A 26,165-nucleotide genomic window follows, 5' to 3' on the forward strand; every position below is an offset into this window, starting at 1 on the left:
CTCAGGGTTCAACTTTGGGTCCGCTTCTTTTCCTTATCTACATTAATGATTTAAACACTTGTATTAAATACTCAAAGGTGTATCATTTTGCTGATGACACTAACCTTCTGATTGTAGATAAGTCTTTAAAAAAGCTAAATAAGTACCTAAATTATGACCTGGCATCACTGGTTCAATGGCTGCGATCAAACAAAATATCTTTGAATGTCAAAAAAACTGAATTAGTTCTATTTAAACCTCAAGGCAAAAAAATTACCAAAAAACTTAATTTTAGAATTAGTGGTCAAAAACTAAATATTGTAGATAAAATAAAATATCTGGGCATATTATTAGATGAAAATCTTTTGTTCATTCAACAAATTAAGTCCATATCAAACAAATTAAGTCGAGCAAATGGAATGCTTACCAAAATAAGGCATTTTGTGAATTACGAAACCCTTGTGAATATTTGGCATGCTATTTTTAACTCCCACCTACGCTATGGTTGTCAGATATGGGGGCAAAGTCCATCCATTTATAAAAAAAACCTTATAAATCTCCAGAATAAATCTTTAAGAATAATTCACTTTCAACCTAACAGTTTTAGTTCTGACATACTGTATAATCTTTCTAAAATTTTAAAGCTTGACGAACTTATCTACTTATCAAACTGTGTTCTTGTATGGGACATTGTCCACCATAATACGCCTAGCTGCTTCACTAGCTATTTTAAATTCACAAATGATGTTCATAGTTATAAACTTAGGTCTGTATCTTATTGTAGTCTTTCTATGCCTTTAAAACAAACACACAAGTATGGCATAAAGTCAATCAAGTATCAATCAATTCTATGTTGGAACTCTCTTCCTGTTGAAACTAAAAAAATATTCTCCAAAATATCAAATAGAAATGCCTTTATAACCCATGTAAAAAACTTTATCTTCAGTAAAAATTATCAATGAACTATCAGTTATGCAATCACCCCCTAGTTATTCTCTATAACTAAATTTTTAATATAATAAAAGTAACATAAAAATAAATGAAAATAACACATAAATAAAAATAAAAATAAGAATAAAAATATAAAACCAAAAATAAAAATAAAAATATAAAACCAAAAATAAAAATAAAAATATAAAACCCATAAAATAGAAATAAAAATATAAAACCCATAAAATAGAAATAAAAATATAAAACTCATAAATTAAAAATAAAATAGAAATAAAAACATAAAACTAAAAATAAAACATAAAAATATATAAATGTTCATTTAGTCACAATCAAGTACCCTCATTTTCATCATCCTGTAAAGTTATATGGCTCTAAAATTTGTGGCACTACTAAATCATATAACATGTAATAAATAAACAATAAACTATTTTCTATGCAATCGTCCCGCTTAATTCTCTATAACAATTTTTTTTTTCTTTTTTTCTTTTACTTTAATTCATATTCAATTTTTCTATGCTTGAAAAATGCTGGATCACAACAAAACTCCTATGACTTCTACTTCTTTGACTCTACTTCCTTTATTTCCTTCTTTTTATTGTTATATTTTTTGTTATTGATATTGTTATGATTTTTATATTTTTTATTTTTATTTTTTTTTTTTTTGCATTATTCTTATGATAATCACTATAATATATATAGATAAATATATAGTAAAATATATACCTATTTATAGTAAAATATATAGATAGTACTTATTATATTACTCTATTTAATATTATTATTACTATTTATCACTATTATTATTACTATTTATTTTTATTTATTTTTTATTACTTATTATTATTATCATTATTATTATGCTATATTTATACCATCATAGGTCTTTACGCGTCATCAGTTTATAACTGTTTGTAAATGTCCCGCACGATTGTATATATATATACAGTTATTATTAAAGTGAAAATATATTGATTTGATTTGATTTGATTTGATTTATAGTATATCATAATTTTTTAAAAAGACATGCAAAAATTTACATTATTAAAAAAAATTAAACAAATCATTTTAAATATTTTATTTAGATAAATTTTTCTCTCCTCATCGCCTTTTCCAACCATCTTCTCGTATTCATATAAAAGGCATCGCACTGTTGACTATAATTATTATCAGGTGATAACATATATTCTAGAGTTTCTTTAAGGGGTATACTCCCCAATTTTAAAATATTGACAATAAATAACAACTTTTGACATAAAATGATAAACCATAGCATAAATGTAGAAAATAAAAAAAATATTAAAAAAATTGGTCAACGGTTGCTGTAGTAACCGTAAAAAACCCCAAAAATAAGCAAAAAATAAGATTTGCGCTGGCCAAGTTTTACCAAAAACTAATAAAAAAGGCTGAATGAAACTTTTAAAAAAAACAATTAGAATAAGTTTATAAGTGTTTCAAACAGAACAGATTTTTTAAAAAAAGGTTCTGGGCCTGAAGACTTGTGCTCTAAAGTTGACAATAGAAAAAAGTACATTTTTTGAAAAATTAAATTAGCCATACTGTTTTATTCATAAGTATTTAAAAAATCTGTTCCGTTTAAAACACAGCTTTTATAAAAAGGAAATTTTGTTGAAAATGTCAGATAAAACGCTCAAGCGGTTCTCTTGGAATTTAGGCCGGCATATTGAAAAACCTCAAACTGAGAAAACGCATAAAAACTGAAAATAAAAGATAAAAGATCTACAAATATACGTAACATTATATATTAGACTATATTTAATATTAAAAACCTCCTGCTTCATATGTTTTACTTTCTTTTTCAGAGGTTTTGGCACTTTTCTTCAGTTGTTTAGCCCTTAACTTTTGACGATGCAATTTGTTATCGGGTTTTAGTTTATAGATCGACCATTTAATGCGTGTTCTATTTATGTCGTTAGAACCGTTTAGTGTATAAAAACCTGGAACCATGTTCAGTTTTTCATATATTAGGATTGAAGACTTCATCCCAATGTTAAAATTGGCAACAGCATCATAAACACCAAACTTCAGCAAAGTCAGCGAGACATATTTTGTTTTTGGTATGCGATCCCAAATTATCCCATGGAAAGACTCATTTGCATTTTGCGTTTTACCATGCAGACATTTTTTAAGCTCATCTTCTTTTGTGAGCTCTTCAAACACAGGTCTGATCTTGTATACAACCTCTAAAGGTAGACCAGGTCCTGGCTTGTAGGTGTTAATGCTATTTGCTTTGTCTCTGTTAAATTTACACCAGCTACGTACACCTGTTGGACAATGTGGATAGTGCCAACTATTTTCTTTTGATGGTGCAACGTGAAAAAGGGTAGCAAGCGCTACTGATTTCATGGCATCTAAATTCCCAGTATTCTGTCTAATTCCCACACCAAAGAAGTTTTGCAGTCGATCAATTGTTGCATCTGTCAATCTACCACGACCGCCCAGTCTCCTAACTTTTTTTTTCAATTTACGGAGTCTGGTTCCAACACGCTTCTGATAGTGTCCAACACATTCTAATTTATTTACTTTAATATTAGGATAATCATCCTTGACACTATTGTAACTTTTGCTATCTACATCACCTAAAAAATTAATGTACTGCAACTTATGTTTTTTAATTGATCGCTGGAAAATACGACTGGCTCCTTTACACTCCATTCCACCTGCAGAACCAACAAAATTCATTTTACAAATGTGGGAATTTCTCCACTCAGCATAAGCAGTAGGATCTTTTTTAAAAAGTTTTTGATTTAAGGAGCACCTTCTGCATATTCGACTCATCACCTCAACATCTAAAACTTTTCCACTGTCTATTGAAAGTGCTGCAAATACACCATTCAATGATGAAAATCCCCTACGCTGCCATGTGCCATCACATGATACACCAACATCAAGAATCTCGTTAATGTCTTGACACTGTAGTCTTGTATCAGATACAGCATCAGTCATTGTTTCCTGTGCAACTTTCTCAGTAATATTAGTAATTTTTAAAACAAGTTTGTCATAGTTTTTTGGAGTCATTGGTTTTGGCATGTTCATGAGGGTTGTAAACCGTTCAATTCCGGAATGTCCTAATCCAAGAGTCCTCATTGTATATACTGTTCGATTGTTTATATCAAAGTTTCCTTTTTTATTAATCAACTTAGAAGTGTAAAAATCATTTTGATATTTACACTTTAACAAATAATAGAAAGTTCACATGCAAGTCCTTTCTTTTTGCTTTTGTTTTCAATGATTGCTAAAGTCGTTTGGAAACAAGTTGGACAGCTCAAAACGCTAATAACATCAGACAAAATCGAACATTCAATAATTCTATATCCTGTCAGAACTTTGTTTTTAGTATTGGTATAATTTTTTGATGTTGAGCTAATGACTGCCTCAACTTTGCGAAGAGAAGAGCTTGGCGTATCGAAGATGTCAGTTTGACTATTTACAGGTAACTCAATATTTACACTTAAAGATGGAAACTTTACATTATTTACACTCACACTGCTACGTAAAACTTTTCTATTAAAAATCTTCTTTCTTTTGCCTGCTCGCTTAGTTCTTACTTTAATTCGATCAGCTTTAACCATGTTTGAAAACTAAAAAGTATACAATTTTTGGCAAGAAAATAAGACAAAAAATGAGAATTTTTTTCTCTTAGTAATTGAAGTAACGCAGCTGCTTTATGAAATTTTACATTATCTATTATAAGAATATTATTTGGATTTACTGCAAAGAATGGTATTAGTTTGTTGTTGATGAAATCAATAAATAATTGTGTATTGTATGCGCCGCTTTTATATTGAAAACATTCAACTCCTAAATTGGAAATTATGTACATGAGGCTAACTTTCTGTACTTTATTTGCAGGAACTGTCAAGTTTGCTTTTGTATCTTTTGGAAAATAGCTATATGAGCGCACTGTATGTTTATTGATTCAGGTTTCGTCTAAAAAACTAAAATTAAATCAGCAATTCAAGCAACTTCTGAATATATATGAGAAGGGTATATCATTATTACTATTTTTTATAACACGACTAACAGCATTTCGAGTTAAATTACAAGCTTTGGATATTTCCTTGATGGAATATTTTTCACAATTTCTCATTGAAATAATCGTATTTTTAGTTTCTTTTGTTTTTGTACTTGTTTTCCGTACTTTTTTTTCCATTGATATTAAAAATAAATGGGTTAAAATTAATTTCATAAATGCACTTATAACTTTATAAAGCGTGCTCTTATAACTTTGCAAAACCCTGTTATAATATTTTAAATATATTCACTCAGTCTAATTTTGATGACTTTTTTTTAAGGCACAGATATTTATTGGACAAATACAGGGCCGTCCCGAAAAGGTTGCGCGTAGGGGTGGTGTTTAAACCAAACCAAAAGTTATTTCAAAAATTAGCCGACAAAATTGGAAACTGGAGTCGGCAAAATTGGATCTTTAGTCTGCAGTCGGCAATTGTTAGGCAACGAGAAAATTTTTATTGTTTTTAAGATCTCATTTGGCAAAAAAATTTTTTAGGCCTTACTCAACAAATGAATTACCCCCTCCCCCTTTATATACACCTATATATAAACATCGTATTTGCCATAGTCGAATCTGACAAGTACGAATAATATATTATTTGTACTTGTCAGAGTAGACTATATACAAGTAAGAGCAACAGTCATGTTTATAATATAATATGCACTCTAAAAAATCTCCCTAGTATTTATCAGATTTTTTCCGTTGCTATGTTACGGAGAAAATTCGTTTTCAATAAACTACGGTTTTTTACCTACACTTTATAAGACTTTTGAAAAAATTACATCATTATATATGATTTTGTCCGCATTTATGATAAGGAGAAGTTCCGTAACTTTAAATTACGGACTTCAAGCGTATATTTTAGTATGCTTTAACCATATATTTTAGTATAGCCTCTAATTTGCAGGGCGGTATTTTTCTTTTTCACGAGGAGAAATTATACTTTCAAGTTAGAGATTTATATTGGTTTTAATGGAACTAAAGAGTTTTATGTTTTTAAAGAAGTGCATTCACATAAATTTCTCTTTAATTTAGATGCTGTTATAAATTTAAGATGCTGTTATGAATGCTATTTATAACAACATCCTTAATCTAAATTTAAAAAAATAACTATAAACATTTATTAAAGATAGGTACTTCTGAAAATTAGTTTCCAGTTTTAGTAATATCTATATAATATTAATCATATAAAATATTATTATATTGGGTTTATGGTATAAAAACCTTTTTTTTATGTATTAAATTTTTTAAAGTTCATATTATTTAGTGTTACATTTTTAGAGTATATAAAAGAAGCACTAAACAATATGAAAAAATTCAATTCATAAGAAAAAGATCTTAAAGCATTGTAAATGAATAAAACATAACTAGCTAATAATTCATGTTTTATTTACAATTTTATTTAGACATTATTTTAAATTTGCGATTGACAGTGTCACTTACTCTTGGTCTGCGAAAGGGGTAATGATGCTCTTTAGTGAGTTGAACAAAGACAACTTTGTGGGCCTTGGTTTGTGGCCTCTATATGGCAATTAGCAAGAGGAGCATAAACCACATGGAGGATAAATGCATGAAAAGAAGGTAAATATTGATTAAGATAGTATGTTAAATGTATTTTTATATTTACTTTTTTGTAGTGCAGTCTTTTTAAAAGACTCTTAATAGGTATGTTACATGAAAAATTTAAATTGATTAATTACTTGATTGAAATATATATCTTAGGAAAGAACTTTAGTGCAGTGTTTCAATGGTGAAAAATTATGAAAATCGAACAATTCTGCAAAAAGTTATAAGGTTTAAGGAGCAAATTGTTAATATATGGATTTGTTGAAGAAACTGGTCAAAGTACGTAATTTTTAGGTAAATTGTTATAAATTTGTCAATTCTCATCAAAACGTCTATAACTTGGTACCAAAAGAAAAGTGTAAGAGTGGGCTACAAATTTATAATAGTTTTAACTAACAGGGCGTAATCAGGGAGCTAGAGGGGGAACCAAGCCCATTAAAAAATTCTTGCTTTAATATAAAACGAGCTTATTTTAATGAACTTGTAATTTTTATATACAATAATTGTTATTATTTGCTACCAGACCAATACCAAATATGAGAGGTGTATTTTTGAGTTAAGGGCGTGTGATGGTTTAACACAACATATTATTAAAAATAACCAATTAATATAAATATTTCTATCTTTATTAAAATGAGTAAATCTAATATAAAGTACAAAAATTATATTTTACTTTATTATTAATTGAATTAATACAATCTTTAGGGTAAATGCTTTATTAATACTTACTATTCGTCTTCAAATTTCTCTTTCACCCCTCTCTCCTTTCTCCTGATGCCTGAAAAACTTTTCTATTCAGTATTTTTTCTAATAGTTTTCATGTATTTTTTTATACTTAAAGGTTGGTGAAATGAAATATTTAAATTGATCAAATACTAGGCTGTTATATATCGTTGGATAGGTCTTTAATTCAGTATTTTAAAGGTGAAAAAAATTATCAAAATTGAACAATTCTAAAAAAAGTTATGGCATTTTAAGTACCAAATTTTTGATATATAGATTTCTTAAAAATACTGTGAGCAAATTTTAATTTTTTTTTAACTTAAAACGTCATAACTTGGTCAATTCTTATCGAAATGCATACAACTTTGTATCAAAAGAAAGTCCTAACAATAAGCAATATGTAAATACAAAGGGTGTACGAAGGGCGCTAGAGGGGCGTCTACTAAACCCTTTATTATATTGAAAAATGTAGGTTTTTAAAAAGAAAATATTATTATTTAATTGAAGTTTATAACTTTTATTTGTATTTTATAATATATTCTAACAGGGTACCATCAAATATGATTTGGACACCTTAGGTTGATAGAATAGAAGTTCTTTTGGCTTCGGGCGCATCCTCAAGAGCTCTTTGGCTTCGGGCGCACCCTCTACCCAATATCAAGTTTATTACTGCGTATCTTCATTCATTACTTTGTCACATTCATTCTTGGTATCTTCATCTAAATGCATGCAATTTAGCATCAAAATAATGATTTCAGGGATAAATGTGTGAAGATACACAAGAGGATATTAGTTGGAAGCTCTTCACCCCTCAGACCTTGGGTAGAATGGGTTAATACTCAAATATTATCTTTTTGTAATAATTAATAGTATTTATATAAAACACAAACTTTCCATATATAAATCAAACTCAACTATATACAAAAACTTAATATAAAAAAAATATGATATATACAAATATCAACTTAATAAATAAATACACACATACTATACATACACCTATCAATAAGCGTATACAGATTTACCTAAGTGAATTTATATACACTTATTAATAAGTATATATATAGTTGTTAATTACTAAATTCCCGATTCCTCTGCTATCCCTTCTGCAACCAGAAGGTTTGCATTAAAATGAAGCAGGTATTTGCCTCCATTGTGGGGCTATATGTGGAAGACCCTTTTTGATTTGGATCCAGGGTGGCTTTGGCGCTAAACCAAGAAATCACTCCTTGACAGGCCTATATTTAAAAAAAAAATTAAATTAGTGTTTGTAAAATTCTTTTTTGTTTCTAAATATTTAATTATAGTTATTTATAAGCAGAAGCAGAAGAGGATCAAATGTTTGTTGGTATGTTTTAAGAATTTTAACTACCCGTGAAATTAATAAAAATTATAATATAATACGTATCAAACACAACTTAAAAAAACTCAGTTGTTTTGAGTACTTTAGCTACTTACAAAACATTTAAAGAAAATCTATTGTAATCAAATAGATGATATGCAAAACGCGGTTAGTCACAAAAATAAATTTTTTGAGTTAATTCCATTTTCACAATCTATACATTGAAATCTATTATCAATTTAAATATTATACCACTTAAAAGTTTTTTTTCTTCCTATAATTAGAAAAAAATATATATCAAATTATGTTGATGCACAACTATGAGTAGGCTCTTTTACTTTTTTATTACTTACACGAGTAAGTTAATTTTTATCAAGAAGTAAATTATATATAACAAATTTTAAACGTTTGTGTAAATTTACATTTCCGTTTAAGTAATTATTTTTTTGAAACGACATTCACTTTATAAGGTAAGTTTTTTTACTTTCAAAAGTAAGTTATGTAAAAGAAGATTACATCAAAAAGTAATTTACTTTTACATGTAAAAGTAAGTCACATGAAAAGCTATTTACTTTTACATTTAAAAGTTAATTACTTTTGAAAATTACATTATATAAGGGGTCGTCCATAAAGCTCATAGGGGGAGGAGGAGGTCTTCGAAAAGCATACAAAAACGTATGGAGGATGGAGGGGGGGGGGGGAAGAGGGAGTGTTCAACTTAAAAGTACGTACTTCGATTTTCTAATTTATCCCAATTAACCAGCTAATCAATAGAAAAGTTGAAATTCAGACTAAAGATCCTAGTTTGCAAACATAAAAATGTACGGTAAAGGGAGTAGAATTTTCCTTTACGCACAAACTTGCATGGGCGCCCGCAGGATTTTTTGATGTTCCAGATAGGACACTTTCACTCATTGCGCACAATCCAAACTTAAGTATGTTTATACCTATCCCAATAAGGAGACCTTGCAAAAAATTGGGATTGCGGAAGAAGGGGCGGATCAAGGATTTATTTCTCCTTTAGCAATTTTTTTAAAAAAAAAAAATGACCGTTCCCCTAGCTCCATAACCCAATTCCTCCCAGATACCAAATAAATACTATCCCTCCTCCGTTAGTTATTAAAAACTATATACTAACACTTATATACTCCGTTATAATTAATAAAAACTATTTAACTTTTTAAACTATTCATTAAGTTGCAAAATGAAAAGAAAACCGAGGGCTTTATTAGGGTGGTAGTCAAAAATTAAATTTTCAGATTTTGTCTGGGACAACCTCTAGTCCTGTTCCTATTGATCTCATGAACTCATGTGCAAAATTTCATAAAAATATTCCTTCATTAAAGGATGCCACATGCCAACTGATAAAATCACATGTACGCGATAGAAAAGATAGCCGTGTAAATTAATGTGTTGTTGAATATTATTGAAATCTTTAAATAAATTTTTTTATCTGTAAATCCATTTTGAACACAAGCAGAAGTCTTTTCAATGAGGTGTACTCTTTATGTTTTTTTTGAGAATCTGACCAGTTGTTAAATTTATCAACTAATTAATGTTCTGAATATGAAAAATATTTATAAATTTCCAAATACAGATAAAAAAAACAGAAATTTTACTTCATAGCATTTTTAGAAATTTGTTACATTCAAATAGTTAAATTTTTATAGTGCTTAATTATTAATTACTTAGCTGCAGCCCACTTACTTATTTTTTCTATCCCAGAATTCCTTGTAATTTGCCACCAAACCGCCATTTTGTATGTTTATCCCTATCAGACTACCAAATTAATTACGTTAACTAAAAAATTTTATTTTTAACAATTTTGAGTGGAATATCTCAATTGTGAAAAGTCAGTATACATTTAAGTTGTTATTTTGTAATATAAATTATGTAAAGTACTTTGAATTTTATTTTATATAAATTCATATCTCTAAACTCAAAAAAGATACTGAATAATGGATATCACTGAATATATACTAAATGAATAAAATTTTATAACTTTTGCAATTCACATCATGCTTATTGCATAACTTTATTTGTATTTTTCTAGATTAATAAATATCAGAAAATGTCACAATCAAAACCTGCAACTAGATCTGCAACCGAAATTTACCTTCTCGGTTTCACAAATGCCTCCATTAATGGTACGAGACTACCGTCACGAAAGCAAGCATTACAGTTTTTCTTCCATCAGTTGAAAATAAACAAAAAAACCGTGCGAGAAAGTTCGGACATTACTATTAAAACAGTTGCTGATTTTTGGAACAAAGCTTACATGCCAATGACAACATTGCAACATGCAATTGCGAGGCTAGAGAAAATATACAACGAGTGGAGAAATCTACAAAAGGCTTCAAAAAGAGGAGGAGCAACTCAGATAGCGAAAGAAACAGCCTTTGTAGCATCATTTGAAGATACGTTCGACATTTCTCATGTTGATGCCGAGAGGCTTATACAAAATCCAGAAGACAAACTTTTTCTTAAAGCTCAGCTTGGAAATGGAAGACACTCAAGTTCAATGGCACAAATAGACAGAAAATTGGCAGTCAAGTTGAAGCGTAAACATGAGAGACAAGAGGCTATAAAAGCCAGAACAGAACGAGAAAAATTGAGACATGCTGTCAGCAATGGTGAAGCTGTAGTTGAAACATTTGAATCAGATTCAGAAAAAAGTTGCAATGAGAACGTAGATTCTGACCATGACTCAGCAGTGACACCGCAGACAAAACGACCTCGTCCAAAAAATATTGTCAGTCCACAAGTTGCAGCAGCTTTAGATCGAACGAAGATCAGCGACCGAAATGCGGTTTATGCTTTAACTTCATTCTCAGTTGCTGTTGGTCAAAACCCAAGTGAACTAGCCCTGAATCGCTGGTCAATTCGACAATTTTGAAATTGAAGGAAAGTTTTGGTAAAAATATTAGGGATGTTCCACTCGTAGTGCATTGGGACGGCAAGTTACTCCCTGATATATCAGGAAAACATGAAAAAATAGATCGCTTGCCTATTCTTGTTTCGGGTCAAGGTGTAAAACATCTATTGAATGTGCCTAAGCTCCCAAATGGCACTGGAGAGGCAATGGCAAATGCAGTTGTAACAGCAATCAACGACTGGAATCTTGCAGAGAATATAAAAGCCATGTCTTTTGACACTACAGCCAGTAATTCTAAGATTCGCTCTGGTGCAGCAGTTCTTATTGAACAAAAGATGAATAAAGAGCTGCTCCATCTTGCATGTCAGCACCATATTTTTGAAGTTGTTCTTGGAGATGTGTTTAACTCATTAGCTGGACCATCTACTTTACCAGACATTTTGATGTTTAAAAGGTTTCAAACAGCATGGCCATCAATCGTTCGTGACAGATATGAAGACGGTATATCAGATCCTGAAACAGCTTTAGTTTTTAGCAGCAACAGAGAAATGATGAAAGAAGCTATTGATTTCATTCAGAACTGCTTGCTGACAGAGAACCAGCCTCGTGATGATTATAGGGAACTTTTAGAACTGTCTTTGATCTACCTGGGTCATATTCCTCCTCGCGGGGTTCATTTTATGGCTCCTGGGGCTATGCATCGCGCCAGATGGATGGCCAAGGCTATTTATTCAATCAAAATTTTTCTCTTCAGATCCTAGTTTCGCATGACGAAGCGTGAAATAAATTTATCACGTTTCTTGAATATTTTTGTCTGCTTTGTCTCAACTCATGGTTTACGGCTTCGCTGTACATTCAAGCTCCACTGAATGATCTCATGTGCCTTAAACGACTCACACAATTCAGGACAATAAATTTAAATGTTGCGAATGTAGCGATAAAGGCATTGTCTCGTTATATGTGGTACCTCAGTGAGGATCTGATTGCCTTTAGCTTTTTTGATGATCGTGTTGATGCAGCTACAAAATACGAGATGGTAAATGCAATGAAAACAAAAACTGGAAATGGAATTCCTGCAAAACGTGTTCAACTACGTGAAAACAACATTTCATCATCAGAGCTTGCTGATTTCATTAACTCGAACACCATGAGGTTTTTTGTTATACTGGGCATCTCAACTTCTTTGCTCGAATTGGATTCATCTTTGTGGAACGAGGACCAAGTTTTTATTGCAGCTAAGCATTTTGTAGCCGGTTTGAGCGTTGTGAATGACAGAGCATAGAGAGGAGTTGCTCTTATCCAAGACTTTAACCAAATTCTAACAAAAGATGAAGGGCAAAAGCAAGCACTTCTCCAGGTTGTGTCTGAGCATCGAAAACAGTTTCCAGATGCCAAGAAATCCACTGTTGTTAAACAGGACTAAATAGTCATTTTTCCATTCAAAACAAAATGAAAAACTAAAATGATATTGAAATTATAGTTAATTTTTCATGGTTTTCAATGTTCAATACTTTGTTATTTAAAAACTTTTGAATTAAAATAGTTTATATAAATTTTTTTTTTTAAAGTGCTAACAGCCATTAGCGTCAACCTTAGTGAAACTTTCAACCCTGTGTGGCACCCCTTAATGATGAAATATCCTTCTCAAATTTTGCACATAAGTTTGTTATGCTAAAAGGATCAAAAATAGAGGTTGTCCCATCAATTTACTTTGAAAAAGTTTTTTGAGCACCACCCTAGGCTTTATAATTAAAGACAATTTTTTAAATTAAATATAACAATAAATATTAAATATAACATATTTATATTTATTGTTATATTATAGCGCCCCTAGCTCAATTTAACCCCATTCGAAAAAAAGGCAAAGGGTAAAATAACCAATTAGTTTCGCCCCTTTATATTCGGCGCCCTGGGCCATCGCCCAACCAGGCCCTACCCTAAGACCGCCACTGCATATATATATATATATATATATATATATATATATATATATATATATATATATATATATTTATATATATATATATATAAATATATATATATATATATATATATATATATATATATATATATATATATATATATATATATATATATATATATATATATATATATCTCATACACATCGCTCAATAAGTCCGTAGGATAGCTAATAAAACAACAACATTTTGACATAATTTGATTTTATTCATCAACATAGTCTCCTTTTAAGGCGATACAGTCATTCCAGCGCTTCTCTAACTTTTCGATACCATGTTTGTAGAACGATTTATCTTTTCCTTCAAAATATGCTTCAGTTTCGGCGATGACCTCCTCATTCGATCCAAATCTCTTTCCCTGGAGCATCCTTTTGAGATCTGAGAACAGCCAATAATCGCTGGGGGCCAAATCAGGCGAGTATGGTGGATGGGGCAACAATTCGAAGTGTAATTCATTCATTTTTACCATTGTTTTCATTGACTTGTGATACGGTGCATTGTCTTGATGGAAGAGAATTTCTTTCTTCTTCATGTGCGGTCGCTTTTCGTCAATTACAGCCTTCAATCGTTCCAATAATGCCATGTAATATTCGCTGTTGATCGTTTTACCTTTCTCAAGATAATCAATGAACAATATACCATGGCTATCCCAAAATATGGAGGCCATAACCTTGCCAGCAGAAGTTTGAGCCTTTGGGCGCTTTGGGCGGCTTTCACCCGCTGGTGTCCACTCAGCCGACTGTCGATTTGACTCAGGAGTGAAATGGTGGATCCATGTTTCATCCATTGTGACGTAGCGACGCAAAAAATCCTTGTTATCTCGGTGAAATAGTGCCAGACATGCTTCAGAATCATCGATTCGTTGTTGTTTTTGGTCCGGTGTTAGCAAACGCGGCACCCATTTCGAACAAAGCTTTCTCATACCCAAATGTTCGTGTAATATTGTAAACACACTGCCTTCTGATATCTTTATGGCCTCGGCAATCTCCTTCAATTTCAATTTGCGGTCGGATAAGACGATTTTATGGATTTTTTTGATGTTTTCCTCAGTAACTGCCGAATTTGGGCGACCGGAGCGTTCAGCATCATCGGTGTTTGTACGACCACGTTTAAAGTCAGCAAACCACTTTTCAACCATTTGCCTCGATGGAGAGGAGTCCGAATAACACTTATCAAGCCATTGTTTGGTCTGCACCGTGTTTTTTCCCATCAAAAAGCAATGCTTAATAAGCACACGAAATTCTGATTTTTCCATTTTTTTCAATTCACAAAAGTTGATTCAATCGTTCACACACTAACTTGGTAAATAATGGTCCGATTGTCATGAAACTTTGACAGATATCGTTTGAAGGTTGGTACTTTCTAAAAACAATACGGATTCGGTATTTGTGTTGCCATCTATATGTCATCCTAGGGACTTATTGAGCGATGTGTTATATATATATATATATATATATATATATATATATATATATATATATATATATATATATATATACATATATATTCTCTTCCTGATGAACTTTTCCTGATGATCCAGCAATGGTGAAACTTCAAGTTGAAGAAAAAAGTTAGATAAGTGTTTTTTACTAATTTATATATATATATATATATATATATATATATATATATATATATATATATAAAAGTATATTTTATACAAATTTTGAATCACTGAAGCGTTCATGTTCTCACGAAAGGTTTAACTTACGATTATCATTTTTTGCACTAATATTTTAACAATTTCGTGAGTATCTGAAACTATGTCTCTATGTGTATACATCAATGCTAAACCATTCAAAAGATCTCCAGATCGGTTTATCACAGGTGAAGTTGCTAATAACTGCAAACAAAAAAATATATATATATACCTTCAGCCTCACCAATAGATATACCTTCCGCTAAAACTTTTGCTGCAGCTTTTTTCAGCGTATTGGCTTCCATCCATAGCCATCTAAGGTGATCTTTGTAAAGCTCTTCTTATTCTTTGCTAAAGTTCAAAACATCCAATGCATGCAGTGCTTTTTTCAGCTTCTCATCATCTAATGCTTTCGGTGAGCGGTCTGCTCTTAGTAAATCATGTCTGGTTAAAAATGCAACCCACAAATCAAGAGTGGTTCTAGTTTTAGCAATTATATCTTTTAATTCCTCACTTCAATCGGTGTTAGGGTAGATTAGTGTAATAGGAGCACCTTAAGCAAAAATTTGAATATTTTCAAAATTAATTGAGCTGGATCCAAAATTTTTGCGAATAAAAAATCTTTAGGGATCCCTGCTCATGATTCACTTATATATTTGGGCACACGAAATTATTTCTTAAAAACACAGAGGTTTTAAAAAAGTAGCAAAAGTGCTCATATTACCAAGACCACTTAGTAATATGAGCACTTTAAATTAGCTCAAAAAAAAAACATTAATTAGGTAAAAAAAATACCAACCTGACAATTATAACTAATTTTTAGAATATAATGATTCGTCATGATCAAAACTTATCATTGAAAGATCAAATTTTAAGCCACTTTTTGTTGAAACAATACTGCTATGTTTTCCGCAAAAAAAAAAAAAAAAAATTAGTTCGTTTTTTTTTTAATGTTATTCACTCAAACCTTTAAACAATAAAAGCTCATTAAAAAAAATTCCTAAATTTAAGTTACAGACAAATATTTCGTATTGTTAAAATATCAAATTTTTTTACTATGTTTTGTTTTTATTTAAATAGCAATTAAAACCCGCTATTTTAGGACTTTAAACTAGGTAATTTCAACGAAAAACACTGGGTAATTTGAGCATGCTCATATTACACAAAAATGGCATCTTTAAATGAAGTCAAATCTAAATATTTCTATGTAATGTTTTTCATACAAAAATTGATTAGGTTTTTAGCTAACATATACATAATTAATTTTATTTTTTAGCACCAAAACTTCGCGCCGCAGAATTTACGCTAATTGTACTGATTCCTGGTATCACCACAAGTCGATTCGAAAAATATAAAGCAAACTTACCTTCACTGCTTATATATAAGAAATCTTTAAGTATGCTCATATTGCCAAGGTGCTCATATTACCCTAATCTACCCAAAATATATTGAGTTCAACCCTAAAGTACCCAAAATATATTGAGTATGCAATTCCAAGTCCTTAAAATAGGCAAATCCGTTTTCTTTTTCCGTAATATAAAAAACGTTATGATAATTTTGCGCTTTCGGAATAGAAGTAAAATTTAGAATGTGAATATCTATGGCTTTAGATACGGTAGAATAATCCTGTGCGACCTGAAGCTGCTCGGTATATAATTTTGCCCAGTAGTAAAGGGCTCATTTATCATAATCAGCTTCGTCGCTAATCTGAATATATTAAATATTCTGAATAATCTAAATATTGAATCTTTTACCTTTGTGATTGGTAGCTTTAACGTCTAGTATCGATAATTTTTTTGTTTGAAGTTTTTAGGAATATAGGGATTTAGCAAAGTAATATCTAATACCTGATCATCTTGACCAACTATAGGGTTTATAAGAAAAATAAGTAAATCCTTATTTTCTTCGACACCGAAGATTTTCCTAAAGGCTAAGTCTACTTGAGGAGATGTTTTTTCTATACTCATCACTATAATTTATTGGTCTTATTATATCGTAATACATGTTAGTACACAAAGGTTATACTTATAATTAATAGCCTTAATACAGGTTAGGTTTTTGTTAAAACTTTTATTGTATATGAAATATTTATAGTTTTTCTCTTATCCACCCACCACTCTCTGCTAGCTTCAAATAAAAACTTATCAAAGTCTGATTGGTCAAGTTAATTTTTAGGCACAAGTAGTCTAGCTGTTAGTTTACTTTCCATTTTTACAAATTTATTACCATCACTTAAGAATAAAACACTTTTTTTTAATTATCTTTCCAAATATAGCTCCATCTTGTATAAAATTATATGCCCTTTATTTTTTATCACATTAACATTAGACAATCTTCCAGTCCTATGTTCGACAATCGGATAGATGTTATCAAAGTTCCCTGGAAAAGCTGCCAGCTGAAAATAATAATTTACTCAACAAAAATGCTCCACTTTTGCCAATACACGAAAGTACAATGATCAGAGTCATTTGTGACGAAATAAATTTTGAGTCATTTGTAATCAAATGCTTTATAAAATACTTGTTTATAAAAAAATCTATAAAAATCCTTCATTTCTTTCCGTCCTTTCTTTCCGTAGCTTTTTTCATACCTGCAATGTACTCTAACTTTATTTACTTCTACCCTACATTTCTTCTAAATCACTGCATCCTAGTTATCTGCAACATGCTTGCTTCATACAATTTTTTGATATTTTCAATATTACTTCCCTTTTTTTTTTTTTACTGTAAATAATGATTTATTATTCTGATCTGATTATTATGTAGATGATTCGCAAAAATTAATCCTGAAAAATGAAATAAAATTGAAAAAAAACTGATAAAAACGGTATTTCAGACCTAACCCAAAAGTTTTAAGTTTTGTAATCGAACTAGCGCTGTTTGAATGGACAGAGCATTAATAGTTTGAATGGACAGAGCATCAAAAAACGTTTTGTTTCTATTTATTATAACTATTATAATATAATATATACAAAAAATATTATAATATAATTTGTCATAATAAAATATTATTTGTTATCATAAATATTATATAATATATAAAATTCAATATAATAACTACTATAATATATTATAGTAGTTATATATATATATATATATATATATATATATATATATATATATATATATATATATATATATATATATATATATATATATATAATGTATATTATAATTTGTTTATATTTATTATAACTGTTATTACTATAATAATTATTTCACCAATATACGAGGAGTTCATCTGGAAAACGCAATAAGTCCAAGTAAATTGAATTTAAGAAAATGAGTAAAAACTGAGCTTCTCGTAGTTAGGGATGGCACTTTTACTTATTTTGATAAAAAAACGCAAATTACTATTAAGCGTAGATTACTTTACATAACTTATATAAAAATATATAATTTACTTAAATTTAAAAGTAATTCGTTTTTTTTTACATAAATTATATAACGTGTAAAACATAATTTACTTAAGTAAAGTTTTTTAAATAAGTAACTGTTACTTGAAAAAGTAATTTGCTTTTTCAAGTGAAAGTCATTTGCATTTTTACTTTTACTTGTAAATGTAACTTACTTTTAATGGTAAGTCGTGTAAAGTAAATTTCTTTGAAAAGTAATTTTGGTTATAATTGTGTAAAATATTTACATCGAAATGTTCCTTACTTTTAAAATGTAAATGTTATTTATGAAGTAAACTTACATAAATATAATATTTAAAAAACATAACGCTTACTTTACAAAGTAAAAAAAACAAAAATACATCATAACAACAATTTACTTTTACGCGTAAAAGTAACTAATTAGCAATAACTGCTTAAATAAAAATAAATTGAAAAAAATGGTTATTTATATTTACAAATTTATTTATTATATTTACAAATTTAAAAGTAAATTTTTTCATTGAAATTTTATACTTTACTTTGTAAATAAGTAAAATGTAAGTTATTTTATTTACTTTCTCAAAGAACAGTCATTTCATGTTGATTTTACATAAGTTTTGAGATAAGTAGCGCATTCAAATCCACTGCACAGTGGGACAGAGTGTGCCAAAATACCAAAAAATCAATATCAGCATTGCACGGTGAAAATTTGTCATAATGGTGAAGACATGTTCATTAGAGAAAATATCTAGATAGAAAAACATTAAATGTTAATTTAAGCGTAATTTTATGCGGTTATTTACATGTTAATTTGACATGTGTTCCAAAACGCTATTTTGCATTTTTTATTTATCAACTTTCTTACGCTACTATTGTTTTAAATTAACTTTATTGACATTCATTTTAAACTATAATATTTTAATTAACAATGTTTTTTTCGCTCAGGCTTTTAAAAATAATTTAAAGTTAATGTAATCATTAGTTTTTATGCATCGAAAACAGACAGTTTTCGATATTTTTTTTGCTACTAACCTTTACTATTAGGTATCAGATAAACTATCCTCCAAACATTTGACTATGTAAATCTCATGCTAAATGAATGTAAATAGCCATGCAACATAAATATTTTGCAACTTTTGGCAATAAAAAAAGTTATAACAAAAGATTGGTCTTCGGTTAATGGTCAGTTGATGAGAAATACTGAACATGTAAAAAAGATGTTTTGTACACAAAGAATACCTACAAAATCTTTCATTACTGTTATAATATATAAGTTTTGTAAATATAAATCTAAAAAAGTTATTTTATGACAAATACATGGATCGAAAAGTAATATTTTTAATGTTTACACCGATAAAAGTTGTCTTGTCCATTAAAAATATTTTGTATTTTTCACCAAAACAATTAATTTTTTTTATATTTTTTTTATTTTATATATTACATCTTTATCACTTTATTTATGCATTTTATATACAAATATAGCTATTTTACTAAAAAAAACTACGAAAATAATTTTGGCACAAAAAACTCGATTTTGTCCCACTGTGCACTGCCTGCTTGAGGGTACTTCTGGGTAATACTTTAGGTAATACTCTCATGTACGTGGGCAGTGTTTGCATTAACATACCAGTTGTGTAGAGACGGGCTCCCTGCCGCATGAGTGCTAATAGGGGCTGCTAATTAATCATTGATTTTTTATTTCTTTTTTTGTTGAGCAGAAATTGTTTAGTGGCCATTATAAAACTTTGGCGGGAGGGGGGAAAAGGGTCATAATTTCTAATTCATGAGTAGTTCATGCACTGTTCGTTAGAGCGCGCTTTTTCTCCAGTTTTTTTTCTTTGTGTTTGCTTTTTTAATCAAGCATTTTGTGATGGTTATATGACGCATTATTACATTTTTGGTATCCGCAAGGACATCGACTGCAAAAACAGTTTTCAAAAAATTATAGGTCATTTAAACTATCTGATATAATTTGTATGATTGGGGGAGTGTTTATCAGATGTAATCTTTTATTGCATTTTATCATGTATAATCTATTTGATTAAAGGTAGTAAGGAAAGCTGTTCAATCTTTTACTATAGGTTGTGGACACACTAATGACCTCCTTTCTTTTGCGTTGGTGTTTAACCCGCTCAAGGATAATTAGAAAAATAAAATCTTATTCAATTAAGTAGTGCTTTACAATAAGCTTGTATTTTTTTCAAACGTTCTCAGCAAACATGTCAACGTTGAATCAACGTTGAAAACCGGTCGCAAAAGATGTTGCTGAAACGTTAACAAAGTAATCGAATTTGTAACGTTGTCAAAGAGACGGTAATAAAACGTTATTGCGTAACGTTGAAAAAACGTTACAAAAATGTCGCAACCAAACGTTGCATAAACGTCACAACTTAACGTTGAAAAAATGTTACTTAAAAGCGTTGCATAAACGTTGTTAAAGCAGTCTATTCTGGAAGGATTTTTAACGTTGGTAGATAAACGTCGATTTAACGTGACTTAAAGACGTCGAATAAAGGCTGAAATATAACGTTGAATCAACGCTTAAATGCCCTGTAGAAAATATCGCAAAATATTGTTAAACGTAATTAAACGGGGCTATAATATATATTGAATTGGCAAATAAAACTAAATTGTAAGTTGAACTCTGCACTTGCACTACTTCCGAAATCAATTTTTATTACAAGCAGTAATATAGAGTGATAAATATAAAAAAGCTTAAAATATACAATTTATAGATAACGGGTGGCCCAAGATAAATGGCATAGGTAGTATTTTTATAATAATTTTGTTATTTTTTAGGCTAGAAAAGTGAATTTTTTTTTAAAAGATTTATTATTAAATTCTCTACAAAATGACATGATTTATTTAATGTAAATAGTCTCCATTATTTTTTGACATACGATATAAGCGATTGGTCCAACTAGTACAACTTTCTAAAGCTACATTTACTCTAATGTTTTTTACAGCTCGTTTAAGTTTTTGAATTAATGTTAATTTTGATTTAATTTTATTCCATTTCATTTGGTGAACGAGTTCATCCTATATTGAGTAATCTAAAGGATTGAGATCGGGGGTAATTTGGAGGCCAGTGATTTTTGTCAATAAAAGCAGGAAAATTATCATAACACCATTGTCGAGTTAAATGATGCGTATGTGAGGTTGCTCCATCTTGTTGAAATGTCCAATCATCACCAAACATCTCGTTTCCATATTTCAAGGCCACTTGCAACACTTTTTTTATATACCAGTCATGATTTACTGTATCTTTGTCCAAAATACCACCATCTTTATCAGCTTTATTACGATTGGTGGACCATATGCGATCATTTTGGGCATTGTATATGCCATTTAAATCAAAAATTTTTTTCATCTGAAAACAGAATTTTCAGTGTTTGTTCTTTTCGAAAATGGTTTCTTATCCAATTTGCAAATTTAATTCTCTTGACTTTTTGGCCATTTGTAAGCAGTGGTTCAACCCTGTGTTTGTATGCCTGCAAATTGAGATCCTTTTGAAGTATTCTTTGAACACTGGTTTTGGAGATATTGAGTTCATTAGCTAATTTTCGAGATGAAATCCTCTTTTTTACGTTTCAGACGACTTCTGATTTTTTGAATGTTTGCATTTGTTCGAACTGATCTTGGACCACCTGATGGACATTTCAACTCGATTGAGCCTATCTCTCTTATCATTTGACACCACCGATTTATTGTACGAAACCCAATGATACCCTTAATATCAGCAAATATTTTTGATGGACCATCACCATTTTGGTATTTAGAAAGTACAAGCTTTTGCAAATCTTTAGATTTTATTATCTACAAATAAAATTCAAAGTCATAAAAAAAAGCCATCAAGACAGATTTATAGAGAATTTAATAATAAAACTTTTAAAAAAAGTTCACTGTTCTAGCTAAAAATAAAACAAAGTTATAATAAAAATACTACCTATGCCATTTATCTTGGGCCACCCGTTATAATTTATATATATATATATATATATATTTATATATATACAGTATTGTGAAAAAGTTAAGAACCACTAAATAAAAAAAATTTTTTTTTTCAAATAAATTTAATTAATTTTTATTCTATAGATAATAAAATAGTCTTTTTTTTTCAAACATATTAAATATAGCATGAGAAAAAAGAAAAACTTTTTTTTTTTGAAAGTTAGTTAATAGAACCTAAAAAAAATAAGGATTAAATATTATGTGTTAATTTTTTTAAATATTTTTTTTGTGAAAAAGTTAAGAACCACAAAGAATTTTTTGTGCTAAATGCGGCGGAAACGTCTTTTTAAGTTTATTTTTCCCTTTTTTTTAAAATATTCTTTTAATGACCTGAGTTGTTACCAAAGAACCAATAAAAACATTTGAAAAAAATTAATTTTTTTAAATACTTTTAAAAAAGTATTTAATTTCAAACAAAAAAAAATTCTTTCCTTTTAAAAAAATGAGCAGAAAAGCCATTAGCTATGAAGATCGTGTAAAAGTGGTGCATTTTCACCAGGAAGGTAAATCCGCTCGCGAAATTGGAAGAATAGTAAAGCGATCACATAGTTCGGTGCTAACAATCATCAATAGATTCAAAGAGACGAAATCTTACGTTGATCGCCATCGTTCTGGAAGACCGCGTTTGACGACACCCAATGATGATCGCCTTTTAATCAGGTTGGCAAAGAAAAATCGAACCATGCCGTCGCATGAATTAAGAAGGGAATGGAAGATTTCAAAAGGACGTCAAGCCTCGGCATCACTTGTGCGTAGGAAACTATTAGCTAACAATATGTTATGGAAAAAAGCTGTTCTAAAACCGCTACTTACCAAACGACATATAAAAAACCGAAAAGAATTTTGCCAAAGCGTCAAAGAATGGTCTAAACAAAAATGGAGGACAGTAATGTTCAGTGATGAGATGAATATCGAGGTTGATAACCGAAAAAACCGAATTATGATTCGCAGGCAGCCTTCAGAAAAATATAATCACGATTGTATCGTTCAAAGAACAAAACAAGGTAGCGGGTCGGTTGGAATATGGTGCTGCATGACATATTATGGTCTCGGTATGTTTAAATTATTTGATGGTCGACTCAACTCTACTTATATGTCAATATTTTAAATAACAACTTGTTACCGTCAATTGATGCACTTGAGCAAAGCGTTCCGTTCATTTTTCAGCAAGACAATGCACCATGTCACAGGGCTAAAATTGTCTCTGATTGGTTCGAAAGTAAAAATATTGAGCGTCTAACTTGGCCACCAAATAGCCCAGATCTAAATTGCATTGAAAATCTTTGGAGTTGGCTTGATAAAGAGCACCAAGGAGCCTTGAGGAGTTGCGCAATATTTTACCAGCAATACTTGGAAATGTTCCCAAACATATTTTAGAGAATTTAATAGACTCAATGCCAAATCGTATAAATGAGTGCTTAAAAATTCATGGTAGAATTACGCGGTATTAGGTGGTAAAAATTATCGTTTTTTATTCTGTGGTTCTTAACTTTTTCACAATTTTTTTAAAATAAAAATTACCTATTAAACTTTAGATACATTTTTTTTATTTGTTTAAAAGTTTTTATCACTATTATTATTTTTTATTTTGTTTGTCTATTTTCTAAAATTTAATATTATTATTCTTTTTACCAGAAAAATATATTCGGTTAAAAAAAAATTTAAACAGAAACATAAATTATGATTTGTTTATTTTGTGGTTATTAACTTTTTCACAATACTGTATATATATATATATATATATATATATATATATATATATATATATATATATATATATATATATATATATATATATATATATATATAATATATATATATATATATAGGGTCATTTCGGATAAAGCGAGCCATCGGATAAAGCGAGCCGGTCGCCTAAATATTGCAATTTTACGAAATCAAATTATGCTTTCGATTTATAACAATTTATTTAATATTAGTTATTCATTTTAAAGTCTAATGAATATTTTAAAAACAGTTGCTAAGCAATTATTTTCGCGGTGGTATAATTATAATCATTCGAGTAGTAACAAAACGTTTTTTCGCTTTAAGACCTTATATTTTGTTTAGCTTCAATTAAGAAAAGTGAGTATTTCATATTTGACACTATTTATAGTAAATATGATTGTAATATTAGTAATATAAGAAACTATTTCAAAAAATACAGTGTTGATATGTATTTGAGCGATGATAAAGTTTTTTAATCGAATTTTCAACCTGGCTCGGTTTTGCATAACTGTTAGATAAACCGAGCCAAGGGCATTCAGGTAAACCATTCAGGTGAGCCATTGGCTCACTTTTCCAAAAATTGCAATAATAAATAAATGTAAAAAATATTATAAATTTTTTTGCTTTTTGACCCACATGAATTGTTAATTTATTGGAATTTTTTATGATATTTTTACAGAATGGTACGTTATTAACCGATCACGGCCCGAAGAAGCCAAAAATCTCAAGGAAAACAAAAATTGTTCGAGCAGGTACCGGCAATTCGAGGACAACATCGAAGTCCAAAAAAACTGCCGAGGCCTCAAAGTTATGCAGGCACAAAACTAAATTTATGGCAAAAAGGAAATATGGCTGGTGCTATGGAAGAATACAGAAAACAAGAAGAAAAACCTTCAACTGAACGGTTGTCAATACGGCTGATAGCGAGAGCGTGGAATGTGCCATATGAAACTTTGAGGAGGAGATTGTCAGGAAAAGTGAGCAAAGTGGAAAGTGCTTCTGGGAGACCCACAATTCTTTCACAACAAAGTGAAGAAGAATTAGCAGAGACTGTAAGAAAAATGGCACGAGCAGGGTTTCCTTTGTCGCGCAAAGATATTCGAGAAATTGCATATGCTTATTCTGATGCTAAAGGAATGAAAGGAGTTTCAGAATCAAAAAAAATTGCCGGTTACTACTGGTTTCAGGGATTTTTGAACAGATTTCCTGATATAAGCACAAAAAAGGCAGAGAATCTGTCTGCAGCAAGAGCAATGAATATGAACAAAACTCAGGTTATGAAATGTTTGATTTGTATGAAGACTTAGTGCAAAGACTGGATATAAAAGACAGTCCTAGGCACATTTGGAATGTGGACAAGACAGGTGTGATGAATATTCACAAGGCAGAAGAAGCTGTGGCAATTGTTGGTGAACCTGCTTATAATCTTACTGCATTAGAAAGAGGGGAGACATCTACTGTCTTGGCAGCATTAAATGCATTTGGCGATATTATACCACCTATGATCATTCATAAAGGAAAAACTGTTGGCAATGGCTGGAAAGATGGTGCTCCTTTTGGTGCTATTGTAAAAGCAAGTGATAGTGGCTGGATAAATAAAGACTTGTTTGTGGAATTTGGACAGTTCAACAATTTACAACGATTAGGACTATTAAACGGTCGACCTCATCTTTTAATTATGGACAATCACTATTCACATGTGTTTAACCTTGAATTTTTAAACCTAATGAAAGCAAACAATATTCATGTATTTGCATTACCAAGCCATACTACTCATTGGCTGCAACCGCTGGATCGTGTGCGTTTTGGTTCATTTAAGAAAACGTGGAATGAGAGCATGAGATTGTTTACACGAAAGAATGCTGGCCGTAAACTGGAAAAATAGGAATTTTTTAGCTTGTTTACACCAACTTGGCAAGCATCGATGACTGTTGAGCTGGCTCAGGCTGGCTTTCGTGCTACT

At 30.0% G+C, this 26,165-nt stretch overlaps 1 protein-coding gene across 1 annotated transcript; it reads left to right on the forward strand.

The window, feature by feature from the left end:
• The first annotated feature begins 25,571 nt into the window (after window positions 1–25,571).
• LOC136083389 (uncharacterized) lies at window positions 25,572–26,087 on the forward strand. Its single transcript, XM_065802785.1, has one exon. It carries the CDS (start codon window positions 25,572–25,574, stop codon window positions 26,085–26,087), a length of 516 nt encoding a protein of 171 aa, XP_065658857.1.
• The last annotated feature ends 78 nt before the right edge of the window (window positions 26,088–26,165 follow it).

This window comes from Hydra vulgaris, chromosome 08, assembly GCF_038396675.1.
Source record: "Hydra vulgaris chromosome 08, alternate assembly HydraT2T_AEP".
Classification (NCBI taxonomy): domain Eukaryota; kingdom Metazoa; phylum Cnidaria; class Hydrozoa; order Anthoathecata; family Hydridae; genus Hydra; species Hydra vulgaris.